The sequence below is a fragment of the Candida parapsilosis genome, contig 005569 (genome assembly GCF_000182765.1).
Source record: "Candida parapsilosis strain CDC317 annotated contig 005569".
Classification (NCBI taxonomy): domain Eukaryota; kingdom Fungi; phylum Ascomycota; class Pichiomycetes; order Serinales; family Debaryomycetaceae; genus Lodderomyces; species Lodderomyces parapsilosis.
In genome coordinates this window covers 90,526-106,410 of record NW_023503278.1, presented here as the reverse complement: position 1 = coordinate 106,410, position 15,885 = coordinate 90,526, and the positions used below count along the sequence as shown (strand labels likewise).

At 39.2% G+C, this 15,885-nt stretch overlaps 8 protein-coding genes across 8 annotated transcripts; 6 read left to right on the top strand and 2 right to left on the bottom strand. All coding sequences in view use genetic code 12, as the record gives it.

Moving 5' to 3' along the window:
* Window positions 1–1,027: 1,027 nt before the first annotated feature.
* On the top strand, window positions 1,028–5,482 carry HSL1 (protein kinase; the record flags this gene model as incomplete). Its single annotated transcript, XM_036810601.1, has 1 exon — window positions 1,028–5,482. One exon carries the CDS (start codon window positions 1,028–1,030, stop codon window positions 5,480–5,482), a length of 4,455 nt encoding a protein of 1,484 aa, XP_036663207.1.
* A 113-nt stretch (window positions 5,483–5,595) lies between these two features.
* CPAR2_100600 (uncharacterized protein) lies at window positions 5,596–6,348 on the bottom strand (the record flags this gene model as incomplete). Its single annotated transcript, XM_036810590.1, has 1 exon — window positions 5,596–6,348. The coding sequence occupies one exon, from the start codon at window positions 6,346–6,348 to the stop codon at window positions 5,596–5,598; it is 753 nt and encodes a 250-aa protein (XP_036663206.1).
* A 264-nt stretch (window positions 6,349–6,612) lies between these two features.
* Window positions 6,613–7,425, top strand: CPAR2_100590 (methylthioribulose 1-phosphate dehydratase; the record flags this gene model as incomplete). The annotated part of the gene is made up of 1 exon (XM_036810579.1): window positions 6,613–7,425. One exon carries the CDS (start codon window positions 6,613–6,615, stop codon window positions 7,423–7,425), a length of 813 nt encoding a protein of 270 aa, XP_036663205.1.
* Window positions 7,426–7,464: 39 nt separating this feature from the next.
* CPAR2_100580 (U4/U6-U5 snRNP complex subunit) lies at window positions 7,465–7,842 on the bottom strand (the record flags this gene model as incomplete). The annotated part of the gene is made up of 2 exons (XM_036810568.1): window positions 7,465–7,742; window positions 7,815–7,842. The coding sequence occupies 2 exons, from the start codon at window positions 7,840–7,842 to the stop codon at window positions 7,465–7,467; spliced, it is 306 nt and encodes a 101-aa protein (XP_036663204.1).
* A 1,348-nt stretch (window positions 7,843–9,190) lies between these two features.
* Window positions 9,191–10,948, top strand: CPAR2_100570 (amino acid permease; the record flags this gene model as incomplete). Its single annotated transcript, XM_036810557.1, has 1 exon — window positions 9,191–10,948. One exon carries the CDS (start codon window positions 9,191–9,193, stop codon window positions 10,946–10,948), a length of 1,758 nt encoding a protein of 585 aa, XP_036663203.1.
* A 167-nt stretch (window positions 10,949–11,115) lies between these two features.
* Window positions 11,116–11,826, top strand: CPAR2_100565 (uncharacterized protein; the record flags this gene model as incomplete). The annotated part of the gene is made up of 1 exon (XM_036810546.1): window positions 11,116–11,826. The coding sequence occupies one exon, from the start codon at window positions 11,116–11,118 to the stop codon at window positions 11,824–11,826; it is 711 nt and encodes a 236-aa protein (XP_036663202.1).
* Window positions 11,827–12,391: 565 nt separating this feature from the next.
* Window positions 12,392–14,146, top strand: CPAR2_100560 (amino acid permease; the record flags this gene model as incomplete). Its single annotated transcript, XM_036810534.1, has 1 exon — window positions 12,392–14,146. One exon carries the CDS (start codon window positions 12,392–12,394, stop codon window positions 14,144–14,146), a length of 1,755 nt encoding a protein of 584 aa, XP_036663201.1.
* A 128-nt stretch (window positions 14,147–14,274) lies between these two features.
* Window positions 14,275–15,708, top strand: CPAR2_100550 (S-adenosylmethionine-dependent methyltransferase; the record flags this gene model as incomplete). Its single annotated transcript, XM_036810523.1, has 1 exon — window positions 14,275–15,708. One exon carries the CDS (start codon window positions 14,275–14,277, stop codon window positions 15,706–15,708), a length of 1,434 nt encoding a protein of 477 aa, XP_036663200.1.
* Between the last annotated feature and the right edge of the window lie 177 nt (window positions 15,709–15,885).

Sequence of the window (15,885 nt, the reverse complement as noted above, 5' to 3'; positions counted from 1 at the left end):
TTAGTTAGGTTAATAAAATAGAATAATACTGGAACACAGCCTTAATGGTTAGGGTTACTCCCTTCCCTTCCCTTAGCCTCACTACTCACATCATCTAGTAATACATATTACAAATCCCCTAATGTCGTGGATGATATGTCGTGAGTTTGTATGTTGTGCGTCTCTTCATTTAATATTTTTCTTTTTTTTTTTTTTTTTTTTGTTGAAGGACGCGTTGTTGTTTTAGTAAACGTGGAATGGAATAGTAAAGTACTCTGCTACCATATGAGTAAATGAGATATATCTATACATGCAGTACTACTATTACTACTACTAATACTACGATTATTACTATTACTATTACTATTATTACTATTGTGCTTATTATTGTATTACACAATACTAAAAACAAAAAAAAAACACGAAAAAAAAAAAAAAGCCAAAAAAATTATTAAATCTGCGACTGAGTTTGTTGTGGTTGTTGCAAAAACAAAAACAAAACAGAAAAACATAAACAAGAATTGGAAAGGAGCGTTTTATTTTTTCTTTTCTTTTGTTTTTGTTTTTTTGTTTTTTTTTGTTTTAGTTTTTGCTACTTTTTGAAAACCAGAAGGCATATTGCTTGAAGCAAAGGAAAATTAAACCAAGAACCAACCCAATAGCATTACCATATACCATATAGCATAGATACTATCACCTAATCTATTACACTCGCTTAACTAGATTCAACACAACAAACCACACCCATCACACACCATTGACTTTCTTTTCCATCCTTCATTCCTTGTTACCACACCCCATTCTCATAGTATATTGCATCAAATCTTGACAACCACTGCTTTCACGTTCCATTCATTCGCTTTAATTAAAACTAACCCTTATACACTCATTTCCATATATACATGCAACTAGTGACTACTACTACTCATTTGAAACAGTCACCACAATAACAACCCACTAGTACTAAATAATCACACAATCACTATATAACACTACACACACTAACACACACTAACACACATTAACACACACACTGTTTATAACCCAAATGGCTTCTGTTGCTCGCCATTCTATTCCTCGGTTTGAAGATAACCCACCATTGCCGTCTGATCCCATGTCATCAAACAATGTTGACAAAGTTGTTCAATCAGTAACAAATGCCACTAAACGGTTATCACAAATATCCACCAGCACCAATACATCCTCCAAAAAGAGGAAATCTCAAAACAAGATTGGCCCGTGGAAATTGGGCCGTACTTTGGGTAGAGGCTCAACGGGGAGAGTCAGATTGGCCAAAAATATCGAAACTGGTCAATTGGCAGCGATTAAAATTGTCCCCAAATCAAATTTCAAAAAATTGGAAAATCCTAAATATAAACACAACCGTGAGAACAACAACAACAACAACAACAACAACAACAACAACAACAACGATGATGATGATGATAATGGTGATACTGTGCAAAGATTGCCCTATGGAATAGAAAGAGAAATCATCATCATGAAATTAATGTCTCACCCAAATATTATGGCATTGTATGATGTTTGGGAAAACAAAAATGACTTGTACTTGATTCTTGAATATATAGAAGGTGGTGAACTTTTTGATTATTTGATCAAAAAGGGTAAACTTCAAGAATTCGAGGCAGTTAATTACTTCAAACAAATCATCAATGGTATCAACTACTTGCATCAATTTAACATTTGTCATCGAGACTTGAAGCCGGAAAACTTGCTACTTGATTTCAACAAGAATATCAAGATTGCTGATTTTGGAATGGCAGCATTGGAAGTTAATGAACGGCTTTTGGAAACTTCTTGTGGATCGCCTCATTATGCGTCGCCAGAGATTGTTGCTGGTAAAAATTATCATGGAGCTCCATCAGACATTTGGTCTTGCGGGATTGTATTGTTTGCATTGTTGACTGGTCATTTACCCTTTGATGATGAAAATATTCGGAAATTGCTTCTTAAAGTGCAAAGTGGTAAATTTGTCATGCCTCATGAATTAGGTTGGGAAGCTAAAGATTTAATCACCAAGATGTTGCGAGTTAATCCATTGGATCGTATTGAAATTGATGCCATTTTGAAACATCCATTATTGACAAAATATCCTGAACCAGCTACTTCTTACTCATCTACTACAACATTGGATATAAGATCGATGAATATTAAGCCAATACAGTCAGTTAATCAAATTGATAAGGAAATCTTGACCAATTTATCAGTGTTATTCCACAACTGTGATAAGCGAACCATCATTTCGAGATTGACGTCACCAGGAAAGAATCCAGAAAAGATGTTTTATTACTTGTTGATGAAGTATCGTAATGATCATATTGCCAAAATTGGCGCTAGTGAACCATCGACTCAACCTAAAGCCGCAAAGTCAATACCTAGATCAACTTCGATTGTACATACAATTATATTTGATGATGCTACCGGGGAACCTATAACAGAAACCACCAATGTTGAACAAGTGGCAAAATCAAGTTCAATTTATGAAAATAAATCATTGTTGAAATCCAAATCATCAAAACAAGTTTTGGGAAATGTCACAAATACCAGGGGTAATAGTACTGGGGCCAAGCAGTTTAAGGCATCCACTTCATTTAATAGAAAAGTGTCGGCTACTCACAAACCAAATCAATTTAGTAAAAGTCGCAATCCATCATCACGTTCACTCAGATCCAATGCTTCTAGAGGAACCAATACTCCAACACCACCAACACTGAATAGTCCTAGTAAAGATATTTCAAGGAGGCCACAACAACTACCTCCTACCCTTGATGAGACAGAAATTCCACAACGTTCACCCAAGAGGTCAGCAAGAGACAACAAACATGGCAAATTCAACAAGCAAGATAACCAATCGATTTTAAAATTTGAAACCATTTTTGATGAGGTGTTTAGTGACACGCAAGACAAGGAGAATGAAGTTCCATCTAGAACATCTTCTCAGAGGAAAAAGGAAGGTGCCTTGGCCAGAAGAGAACGAGAACTTGCTGAAAAAGTTCATCAAAGAAACGAGGCAAGAGAATATAGACTTAGAAAAGAGGAGCAAGCTAGACGAGAACTTGAAGAGGAAGCAAAACGCCTTGCCGAGCAACAAAGAAAACATGAGCAAGAGAGAAGAGCCTTGGTTGAAAGGCAAAAATTAGAAGAGAAACAAAGTTTGGAAGAGAAGCAAAAACAAGCTCTTGCTAGGTTAAAGAAACATGAGAGTGGTAGTGATTTTGCTGGTCTTATGAAGTCCGATCGCAACTCAGGTGTTTTTCCAACAGCAGCACTTCCCCCTCCTCCCATCAAGTCGCTGTTGGATCCAAGAAACTCAATTGGGAGAGCAAGAACATTGGGACCCGTTCCATCAAGAACTACATTCCGCACCGCTACTAGTCCACATGTCAATGAAAACACATCGAAAGTGTTGCACAAGTTTGGGATTGATGTTGCCCCTTCGCCAAAGAAGTTCACTAGTGATTTCAAAACATCAAGTTCGAGAAATTTATCAGCATTATTGAGTCCCTCGCCATCACAGAGTATCAACAAGAGCATCAAGACTTCAAGCTCAAGAAATTTGGCCCAGTATTTGCAAGGTGAGGATGAAGTTGCCAAGGGTAAGTCTTTGACTGTTGATACTTACAATGAACTTGAACATGAAAAAGCAACGCAGCCACAAGTGAAGAATGCTTCTACTAAAAGACAAAGCATTCAGAGCACATATTACAAGTCGATGCTCAATGATATCGATGAAGATAAAACTCAAGGTAATATAAAGAATACACCAGCTCCATCAATTAAAGATGATGATCTCAACAGTTCAAGAATATCGTTGATACCAAATCCTCGATTTTCACGTTTCTCCTTTGGCGGATTATTAGAACCAAAGACGATGACGAATGAAGAAGGAGATATCACTATTATAAGCCACACTTTAAATAATTCATCGACAGTGGTTAGAAGATCAAACAAATCGGCATCAACGTTTGCAGGATTGGGAATCAAGGTGAGAGATACAATCAAAGAAGATGACGAAGAGGAACAACAACACCACCACCACCACCACCACCACCATCATCATCATCATCAAGACAATTTTATTTCGGTAAACACCAGTGCTATTGACGAAGGAGAAAGATCAGGTAGAGAAGAAGGTGAGTTTAGTTTTGATGATAGCCATTCCGATGCAACCACAGTTGAATCCAATTACTCGTATGTTGCCCCACCACAAGCAGATACTACTGGTGGCTTGCTAGATGCAGATCTTTCCAATTTCGATGTCATAAGTTCGAGAACTGCTGATGTTGTGAAAGTGACTAATCAGAAACCAAGCATTGTTGATTCTAAAGAGACGTTGATTGCACATAGACGTGAATCGAATGACGAAACAATACGAGTAGAAGATGATCATGATAATGATGATGACAATGGTGATGAGGATGACCTACGAAGCTCTTTCAGAGCTCGTGTGCGTGACGAGTTTGATGAGAATGATGATTACTCGCTTGCTGAAGATACAAGTCATAATCAACAAGAAGGAGACGGTGAAGATCAAGGTGAGCCTGGATTCCAGAGTGATTTCAAAAAATCAAGACTCTCGACTGGTATTTTCAGCACGGCACAATTGCCAAGGAGTCCTCATGTCCAACTTGTTGATAACACTGGTGGTGAAGAAAAAGACGAAGAAATTGGTGGTGTTGGTGGTGTTGGTGGTGCTCCAATAAGGAAAAAGTCGATTTTGAAGGATCATGTCATTACTAGTCCGGTACAAGATACATTTAGCAGTGATAACAAGCAACCTTTGTTCAGACGATTCTCAACCAAAGCCAAAAGGGATGCTCCTATTGTACCAGTGCTTGAATCGACACAGGGGCAAGAACAAAGTCAACCAAAGGGTCACAATCGATTTTCGAGAATTTCTGTTGGTTCAAGGAATCTATTTGACATGCATAACAAGCCACCACAACAACGACCACAACAACAACAACAACAACAACAACAACAACAACAACAACAACAACAGCAGCAGCAGCAGCAGCAGCAGCAGCAGCAACAGCCACAAAATCAGTCAACAGGGAAGAGCAATTGGTTTAAGAAATTTTTCCAATCGTTGACTAGCTCATCAAGGCATGGAAAGACTTCATCAAACACAGAAGCAAATATCAATCGCTTGACAAACAGAGACATCAAAATCGTTGAATCATCTTTGAAATCGACTGATTTGATACGACTTATTAAAGATCAAATGGAGTTGAAAGAACTTGATGGATCGGTCAACAATGTGGGCATAGATGAAGAATTTGGTTTGATTACAGGAACAATTCCCAAGAAATTTGCACATGGTAAAAAACTCAAATTTAGAATTGAAGTGATTGATTTGATCACCACTTCATCTTTGCACTTGATGAGAATGAGTGGTAATGAAAAGGGGTTTGACAATTTGGTTAAAATTGTAACCTACATTATCAAAAAGGAAGAACAACAGCGAGCTTCAAGAAATTGAAAGCTTTTTACTGCATTCATTAACTTTAGACTTTATATTATACACTAATGTAATCTATACATTCTAGAAGCTTGTTTGCCCCCCAAAGTGGATTCAATACCTCTCCCGATTTCTCAATTTCTCAATGCTCTCAACCTTTCTGCCAACTTATCTTCCTTCTCCTCCAGAATTGCAGTTGACGACACGGGACTCTGCACCTCCACTTGAGTCGCATTCAACCCTTGTTTCATCTCAATACCAGCTTCATCAGCAACTTGATTCAACAATTCATCAACTTGATCCTGCGGCGTTGTCAATGCATTGACATTATTCGTCGTCAGTTCGTAATAATTTGTCGCTGAATCCAAATCCTCAAATTGATTTTCAAACTTATCCATCACCAAACTTATTCGTTCGAGATTCATCGTTTGTAATGCTTTATCCATGCCCTTGATCACTTGGGTCATGTTACCAGTGACTGATCGCATGGTAACGGCAGTTTGGACCCGAGATGCAACGGCATCGATACGTGAACTTAATCGTAACAAGTTGACTCGTTCGTTGGATTTGCGTATGGCGTTTTGGGCATAGAGTTGAGCTATGTCGTTGTTGCCTTGAGTAAGAGCTTTTTTGATTTTGGCCTTTTCTTGTTGTTCTTCTTTGGCAGCTTTGGAAGCTTGTCTGTTGAGTTGTTTGGCGGTAAATTTGAGTTGGAATAATGATTGTTCTAAGCCGGACATGATGCGAAGGATGGGGAGGGGGGGTGTTTGTGTGGGAGATGAGTGACTTTGGCAGTTGTGGGTTTTCGTTGTTGATGGAGTTTCGTAATTTTGTGGCGGAATGGCAATGTCATGTGAGTGGTGGCGTAGAATGTAATTTTGAGACATTGAATAGAATTGGTCACACTGTGTCGTCCATTCATAGTGTTTCACATGCTCACATGCAAACGACCCCCCAGCAGTGATTAGGAGCTTCTTTTCAATGTCCCTGAAGTGTTGACGGACTGTGGCGTTGTTCAATCTAACTCCCAGTGACACAAACGGAAGACCCCCCCACGTGAGATCAATTTAAAATTTGTTGTCGTGAAAAATTGCAAAAAACTTTCAGTCCAAACTCATTCAACCAACTACTCCAGTAGCACCCATCCACCAATGTCTGCCCCTTGCAATTGCAAACATACAGAGACCGCGGCACCTTCCAGCTTATCTACAATTTTATCACCACAACTTCAAAAGGAGTTTCAAGACCCACAACATCCAGCCAATTTGATTTGCGAATTATGTCGCTTATTTTACGACAACAATTGGGTCACTGGGACCGGAGGTGGTATTTCCATAAGAGATGTTGATGGACCAAACCCCAACGTGGTATACATTGCCCCTTCTGGAGTTCAAAAGGAGAGGATTTTACCATGGGAAATGTTTTTAGTGGAATTACCCCAGGAGAAATTGTTGCGTACACCCAATGATATTCCTAAAGAATTGACCAAAAATTACAAGTACAAGCCTAGTGCATGTACTCCTTTATTTATGAGTTGCTATAAAATGAGAGATGCTGGAGCTTGTATCCATACCCATTCACAAAGTGCAGTCATGGTGACTCTATTGTTTGAAAATAAAAGCTATTTTGAGATTAGTCACATTGAACAAATTAAAGCTTTACCTAAATTGCAATACAATGAAAAATCTGGTAAAGTTGAAAAAGTTGGTAGTATGGAGTATTATGATCGGTTAATTATCCCCATAATTGAAAACACCCCTCATGAAGAAGATTTAACTGATTCGTTACAAGAAGCCATCAAAAATTATCCAGGTACGTCGGCTGTCTTGGTTAGGAGACATGGAATTTATGTCTGGGGTGAAACTGTTTGGAAAGCCAAGGTGTACAATGAGGCAATTGATTATTTGTTGGAATTGGCGGTCAAGATGCATCAAGCGGGGGTTCCATTAGTTAAAGATTCATAGATTGAAATAGATTGATAATTTCTTGCCTTTTTCTTCTTGTTAAAGCAGATTCTTTGTAGTCTTGAGTGGATGTCCCTTTATTGTCTCCCAATTGATCTTGGTATACACCTCTTCATCAATCTCTCCAATGCAAACAATTTCATTACCTCTCATTATATTAACACCACTCGGTATTGCCTCATTTGCCTCATCTGACTCTTGAGTCAGGTGTATTAATCGTTCAATGCTATTGCTGAGTATTATGTTGGTGTTTTTGTCGAATCCTTCTAGTATTCCTTCAAAGAACCGGGCGTCGGTGGTTATAACGTGAACTTTCTCTAGATAACGGTGATGTTAGCAAACAGATTGAGACATGGGGTTGTGTGGCCCGAGACTATGTTTATACATACTTCCCACAAATGAGGCAAGTTCAGACATTTGGCGTGTGTACGTGACTAGTGGTTGACTGTTTCGTTGTATTGACGTTATTTAGTATTCTTTTTTTTTTTGTTAGATTGTTTTGCATCAATTTTGGTGGGCAATCGACTCGAGAAATTGCTGAGATGGTGCTACGACAACGACTTTACAAAGCTAAGCAATGAGTATCCACTCGACTGGTTTTTGCAGCTGCTTGCTCAATAGGAAATAGAGCCAGCTCCCATATCTATACTAGGCTTCCTTACGAAATACACCTCAAGCGCTTCAAGCCAAATACAATTGAATTGACTGAGGGCTCCTGAGCTCCTGCTTGCCACATAGGCTTGGGAGAGTCATATCTCCGAGTTGTTGAGGTTTAGTGAGGGTCTTTGCCGTTAATGTCGATATCAGAAACCGATACAAAGACGGTCGGTTGTCATACGAATTTGTAGCTACAAGAGAGTGTTGTTCTGTGAAATGACTGTGCTTTTCAATTCAGGGCTTCGGAATACCGGTATCGGTTAACATCAAGGCGCTGGCGATTAATCTATGCTGACCAGGAGGAACACAACGTGAAGAAAATTCCAGAACAAGGATCTCGTTTAACAGAATCTCAATGAGTAGGGTCATTTTAACAAAGTACTGGGAGTTATTTGTTCGCAAGATGTATTTCTTCAAGCGCCATTTTTGACTCACCAAATAGTGGCTAACCCAGAGATCTTGTTGCTAGCATGTTTTTGATTTCAAAAGCCCAACTAGTAAGAAGTTGGAGTGTCTTGCTGGAAAGAGCTCTACAAAGTGCAAAAAGACCGAGAAATACGACAACTTGCCATACATCATTTCACCATTGTAACCAGTCCTACGACGAGAGCAGAGAGAATAGAAACCTGTGTGGCAACCACTTTGAAACTAGGACGATGCACCTTTTTGGTTGGAAAAGCCTCATTCCTCTATTCAAAATTACCGTCCTCAAACTCGCATCTAATAATGACATTTTACGAATGATTTACTTCCCATCGTAGCTTCTTTTCATTATCGTCACAACTTTCTTTTGTTAGTACTGCCTCCTACCACAATGTAAAGCCCCTCGGATTAACTTGAACCACTCTCTGTTTTTTGTGTCGAATTAAATTTCTTTTTTTCTTTTTCTTCCGTTTTTTGACTTCTCCTTCCTCAAAATTTTCGCAGCTTTTAAGATTGCAATTTTTTCTAATTTTTAAAAAAACATGGTGGAATGCCCCAGATATATGTAAAACTTCTTCTTTTACAAAGCCAACAACATCACAAATTTTAGCGATCTTTTCACATTCTGAAAGCAGCACTTACATGCAATTTAGCCCTACACACTAATATTTCGCAATTGCCAATCATGAATACCGAAAAAAAGATTGACGATGAGTCAGGGCTACAGTCTCGTGACTCAACACCATCATCAACAGACGACAAACAAGGATTTTGGTCATCCTTTAAAGATTCGTTTAAACCACCACTAGATGAAAAGAAACCACAAACCATCGACAGTGATATAGACGAGAGAACACCTTTGACAGATGTGCAAAAGATTAATATCAATTCAGCCAATCAGAATTTACGTCGAGAGTTGAAAACAAGACACTTGCAGATGATTTCCATTGGATCAAGTATAGGCACTGGTTTGTTTGTGGGTACAGGAAGTGCTTTAAATACTGGTGGACCTGGAGCTATCATTATTGCTTGGTTTATCACAGCCACTGCGGTATTCTCAACAATGCAAGGATTGGGTGAATTGGCAACAACTTTCCCTGTTAGTGGTAGTTTCAATGTATTTGCAAGTCGATTTGTCGAACCAGCAGTGGGATTTGCAGTGGGGTGGAACTATTTTTTACAATATTTTACATTATTACCTTTGGAGTTGGTGGCGGCAGCAATCACGATACAATATTGGAACTCAGGAATCAACTCAGATGTCTTTGTTATCATTTTCTGGTTGGCCATTACATTTATTACACTCTTTGGTGTAAAGGCTTTTGGTGAGGTGGAATTTGTGCTATCGACTCTCAAGATTTTGGCTGTTATTGGGTTTATCATATTGGGGATTGTTTTGATTGCTGGTGGTGGACCAACTCATGAGTTTGTTGGTGGCAAGTATTGGCATAACCCGGGGCCGTTTGCTGCTGGGTTCAAAGGTGTGGCTTCTTGCATTGTTACAGCTGCTTTCTCATATGGTGGTACTGAGATGGTTGGGCTAACTGCAAGCGAAACATCAAATGTTCGTCAATCATTGCCCAGAGCGATTAAGCAAGTATTTTGGAGGATTGTGCTTTTCTATTTTGGTTCATTGATTATGATTTCGTGTTTGGTTCCATACAATGATAAAAGGCTATTGGGACTGAGTTCAGTAGATGTGTCTGCATCAGCATTCACCATAGCAATCATCAACGGGGGGATCAACGGATTACCAAGTGTTATCAATGCCGTGATTCTAGTTTCGGTATTGTCCGTTGGCAACACTGCCGTTTATGCCACCTCAAGAACGTTGAAATCTTTAGCGGAACAAGGAATGGCACCAAAATGTGTTGGGTACGTTGATCGTGCTGGAAGGCCCATAATCGCCATTGGAATCACCAATGCTTTTGGGTTGTTTGCATTGATTGCAGCCAATGACAATGCCCAAAAATCAGCATTTGATTGGTTATTGGCGATATCAGGATTATCATCTATCTTTACTTGGATTTGCATCAACTTGAGTCATATAAGATTTAGAGCAGCATTAAAAGCACAAGGTAGAACCACTGATGAATTACCATTTGTTGCCCAGTCTGGAGTTTGGGGATCATACTATGGTCTAATACTAAATATCTTATTCTTGGTGGCTCAGTTCTGGATTGCATTGTTTCCGTTGGGAAAGTCACCTAGTGCATACAATTTCTTTTTGAATTACTTGGGGTTCCTCGTGTTGGTTATCTCTTGGGTTGGATACAAAGTTTGGAAACGTAATTTGAAGCTGTATTTGCCAATTGAGGAAATTGATATTGATACCGGACGCGCAGATGTTGATACGGATTTATTGAAGCAAGAGGTTCAATTGGAAAGGGAAGCGTTGGCACAAAAGCCCTTCTATGTACGGTGTTATAGATTCTGGTGTTGAATGCAACAGAGTAATCGTGTAATTGCTTTGAAACTTGTAGAGCTTAAGCTTGATAGAGTTTAATGGAAGTTGCTTCATCTATACTTTATCCCGAGATTGCTTTTGTTGTTGACATTTTTCTTGTGTGTTGCAAAAAATATCCACCTCCAATACCCAAATATTCAACCATGACTACGAGAGGCCAAAAGACCACTGCAAGTAGTACTGACTACTCTAGCGATCCAGAGCTATTCTTTTCATCGTTGCATGGAAAGTCACAACAAACGCTAGAAACAGACCGATCAACTCAACTAAAGATTCAGGAGGAGTCAGCCACTTTGATACAACATGCTGTCAGATTAGAACTAGAATCAATCACATTAAAAGAAAGTATAGAGGCGGCAACCGAATATTTGAAAGAGTCCCCTCAGGAAAAGATTCAAGAATTGTCTCGATCAATGAACGCAGTCAAGAGAGATATTGCCTTTGTAAAGACAAAGACTAATAGCAATCATAATCTATTGCAACAAGGACTTGAAAAAGTAGCTGTTAACTCTGAATTGACAGAATTGCTTCAAAGATCAACAACAAATCAAGAGAAATTGTGTCACATTGTAGATGGCAAGTTACAATCGCTCGAGTTATCCGTCGCGAGTGTAATGTGTCAAACTGAAACAATCCAGAATCAACAGACACAACAAAATGAAACTATTAGTGAAATATCGAAAAGGTTTGACACTCTAGACAGAGACATCAAAGACATAAAACAATTCCTCAGTCTTTTGATGCCGCGATTAATGATTTTGGAGAAATTATTTGTTCCGTCTCCGCAACAGGCTATTACATCATCGGCTAATAGCGCACCTCAACCAAAGCTGAAACGGCGAAAATTAGAGTGAAAGGGGATGCGTCATCAAAGGTGTCGGAGTCAACTTTGTGAAACAACAACCTCATTGCCATGTTGAATTACATCTAAGTGGCAAGTGATGAAGAGAGCTGCGAGAAGTCCGAAAACAGAATAAGGCATTTCAACCGCTTTTTTCACACTTGTTTCAAAGTTTTGTGTAATTGCGATCTCCAACCGCCTATTGTTTGTTGTTTCTTTTTTTCTACCTTTTCTGTGGCCTGGAGTTGCAGCATAAGGCATTTTTGCATATTTTGCATTTTTTTCAGTTTTTTTCGAGCGGTGTTAGTTTCTGTATGGGAAAAGCACACGAGTTTCAATGCAAAGTTTAAACTTGGCATACATAAGCACTTCAATCAGTAGACGCCAGATGACTCATTTTCAACAAGTTGCCTTACGAAACCGTATTTAATGGCTTTAGATTCCCCTATGACGCATTGCAAAAACAAATACACAAATTTTCTTATCCAAAGGTTTTATACACCCAGCTACATTAAAAAAAATGTATATACACACATCTCTTTACTGTTTATTTCCTCTCATTACTCTTCTTATCATCAATGACATCGGAGAAGAAATCTGATGAGTCCAACTTGGTAGTTGACGACTCCATCTTGTCGCCACCAGCACAAAAGCAAACGCTATGGTCATCATTCAAAGATTCATTCAAACCAGCTATAGAAACCGACCACACCTTGAAAACCAATTACGACCCGGTCGATGTGGAAAAGTTGACTGATTTGGAAAAGATCAACCTCAACTCGGCCAACTCGAGTCTACGTCGTGACTTGAAAGCAAGGCACTTGCAAATGATTTCTATTGGATCAAGTATAGGTACTGGGTTGTTTGTTGGTACGGGGACGGCATTGAATACAGGTGGACCTGGAGCAATTATGATTGCTTGGGTGGTTACTGCTACCGCGGTATTCGCCACGATGCAAGGGTTGGGTGAGTTGGCCACTACATTCCCTATTAGTGGTGGATTCAATGTATATGCCAGTCGATTTATTGAGCCTGCAGTGGGGTTTGCAGTGGGGTGGAATTACTTTATGCAATTCTTTGTCTTGCTACCGTTGGAATTGGTCGCTGCTGCCATCACAATCCAGTATTGGAACTCGAGTATAAACTCGGATGTATTTGTGATTATCTTTTGGCTTGTTATTACTTTTATCACAATGTTGGGAGTTAAAGCTTATGGTGAAGCTGAGTTTATATTTTCCACGATTAAAGTTTTAGCAGTTATTGGATTCATTATATTGGGCATTGTTTTGATTGCTGGTGGTGGACCAACTCATGAGTTTGTAGGGGGGAAATATTGGCGTAATCCTGGTCCATTTGCGTCTGGTTTCAAAGGAGTTGCATCATGCATTGTCACAGCCGCATTTTCGTATGGTGGTACTGAAATGATTGGATTGACTGCTAGTGAAACATCGAATGTCCGCAAAGCATTACCAAGAGCCATAAAACAAGTGTTCTGGAGAATTGTGCTCTTTTATTTTGGCTCGTTGACAATGATTTCATGCTTGGTTCCGTATAATGACAAGAGATTGCTAGGACTGAGTTCAGTAGATGCATCAGCTTCGGCATTTACAATTGCAATTATCAATGGTGGAATCAAGGGATTGCCCAGTGTTATCAATGCCGTCATTTTAATTTCTGTGTTATCTGTGGGAAATGCATCGGTGTATGCTACATCAAGATCATTAAACTCACTAGCCGAGCAAGGAATGGCTCCCAAATGGATGGGGTACGTTGATCGTGCTGGTAGACCATTGGTGGCTATTGGTCTCACCAATGCATTTGGATTATTCGCATTGATTGCCGCCGACGACGATGCGCAAGAGTCTGCGTTTGATTGGTTATTAGCGTTATCTGGACTTTCGTCCATTTTCACCTGGATGAGTATCAACTTGAGTCATATCAGGTTCAGAGCAGCATTAAAAGCACAGGGAAGGACGACTGATGAATTGCCATTTGTTGCCCAGTCCGGAGTTTTGGGATCATATTATGGACTCATACTCAATATTCTTTTCCTTATAGCTCAGTTCTGGATCGCATTGTTTCCATTGGGATCGGATCCCAGTGCTTATAATTTCTTCTTGTCATATTTGGGATTCCCAGTTATTCTTGTGTCTTGGATCGGTTACAAGATCTGGAAACGTAATTTGAAACTATATTTAAAAGCTGATGAAATTGACATTGATACTGGACGTGCTAATGTTGACTTGGAATTGTTGCAACAACAGTTGGCTGAGGAGAAAGCCGAGTTAGCTGAAAAGCCATTTTATTATAGGGTATATAGGTTCTGGTGTTGAAAACTTGGTTAGTCCGTACTGCATTTAGCCTCTTTGTAGTACGATCTTTTTTCTTTCTAATGAAAAATTGTTTTCAGATGAAGCAGTAGGTTTCCAGTCGATCCACTGAATTCACCATAGTTTCTACAATGACTCAAGACCACATACTAGAAGAGAAACTAGAGTATATCTCCATTAACGATAGTTCCCCTGAGGAGCAAGGTCCTATAGTACCGCATGAACGACAAATCGTCGATCAAGTTATCGCAATATGGAAAGAGGACCCATCAACCGAGAATTTAGGAGTTGCCAAATTACATGCCATTATCAAACAAAAACACCCAAACTGGACCGTTTCTGATAAACGGGTTAAGCAGTTGTTGAAAAAATTTGGTCTCCTAACCAATCAAGAACAATACACTTATGCCAAGGATATCAAATCTGAATTGACACCTGATATTGAACTTCCACCTAAGGTGCAAGTAGTCATGACTTCCAAACGTGGTAAATGTTTGTATGCGAAAAAGCCAATAAAGGAAGGCGAGTTAATATGGAGCGAAACACCATTATTCTTTGTACCGCCATTGGCAAATGTCCATTTGGTTGAACATGGATCTGCTTGTGCCAATTGTGGTAAACTTTTACAACAAAGTGAAATGAAGACAGTACTAAAAGGATTGGATTGTGATGTATGTGCTGAAGTTTGGTGTTCGAAAAAGTGTAAACAAATAGATTCACAATTGCATGGTGCAACCAAGCATAATGTATTTAACCCCAACTCAAAGAAGCCAAAAATTATTGACTCAAATGCATTTTTGGAGTTGCAAGAATACTGTTTAAAAGAATCATGGAACGCATTGTATGCCATCGCTTTAATCTACGCTAATATCGTGTTGGATAAACTGGGCGTGAAACAAAAGCAATTCAATGCCATGGCCAGAGTTTCTCAAGATGTGAGATACAAGGCATTGGATTCTGGTGGTGGGACATTTGACAATATGAATGGAGGTGCTCTCTTTGTTCAAGAGCAACAAGAAACATTATGGAAAGAAGGGTATGAAAAGTTTCTCCGTGTTTTCCCCAAAAACACAATATCATATAAGGAGTTCTTGTACATGATGGGTACTTACAACATCAACAATCTTGACTCAAGCGTGTACCTTACCCAATCGCATTTGAATCACAACTGTGATCCCAATACTACTGTTGACACTGCACTGGACCGTATTTCAGGATTAAAAGTATTTGCAAAGAGGGATATCAAAGAAGGTGAGGAATTGACCACAACATATGTGAACCCAAGCCATACACTCCACCAAAGACAACGAGAATTGAGAGTCAATTGGGGATTCATTTGTGCATGTGATAAGTGCAAGAGTGATGCAAATGCCACCGGAAGAAGGAAATCATCTTCAGCTTCAAAAAAACAAGATGCCAAGAATATTAGAAATATGTTGAAGGAAACGAAGGAACAAGTTGGTGAGGACGGTGAGATTGAGTTGGACATTCCTCCTCACGAGTTTAACGGAGAGCGTAGGAAATCGGTGCGATTTGATGAAACTGTTGTTGCGGTCAATAATTGAATACACACAATGAGGACGTATATAGCGTGGATTTTCATAGCATAATACTAATCTTAAATTGAAGAAAAAGGAATTGAATTATAGATTCGCCGGAACGAGAAGATAAAATGAAAGAAGAACGAAAGAAAGAAAATTATTTTCACCGGAATATCAAACAAAGCTAAACACTTTTGATTT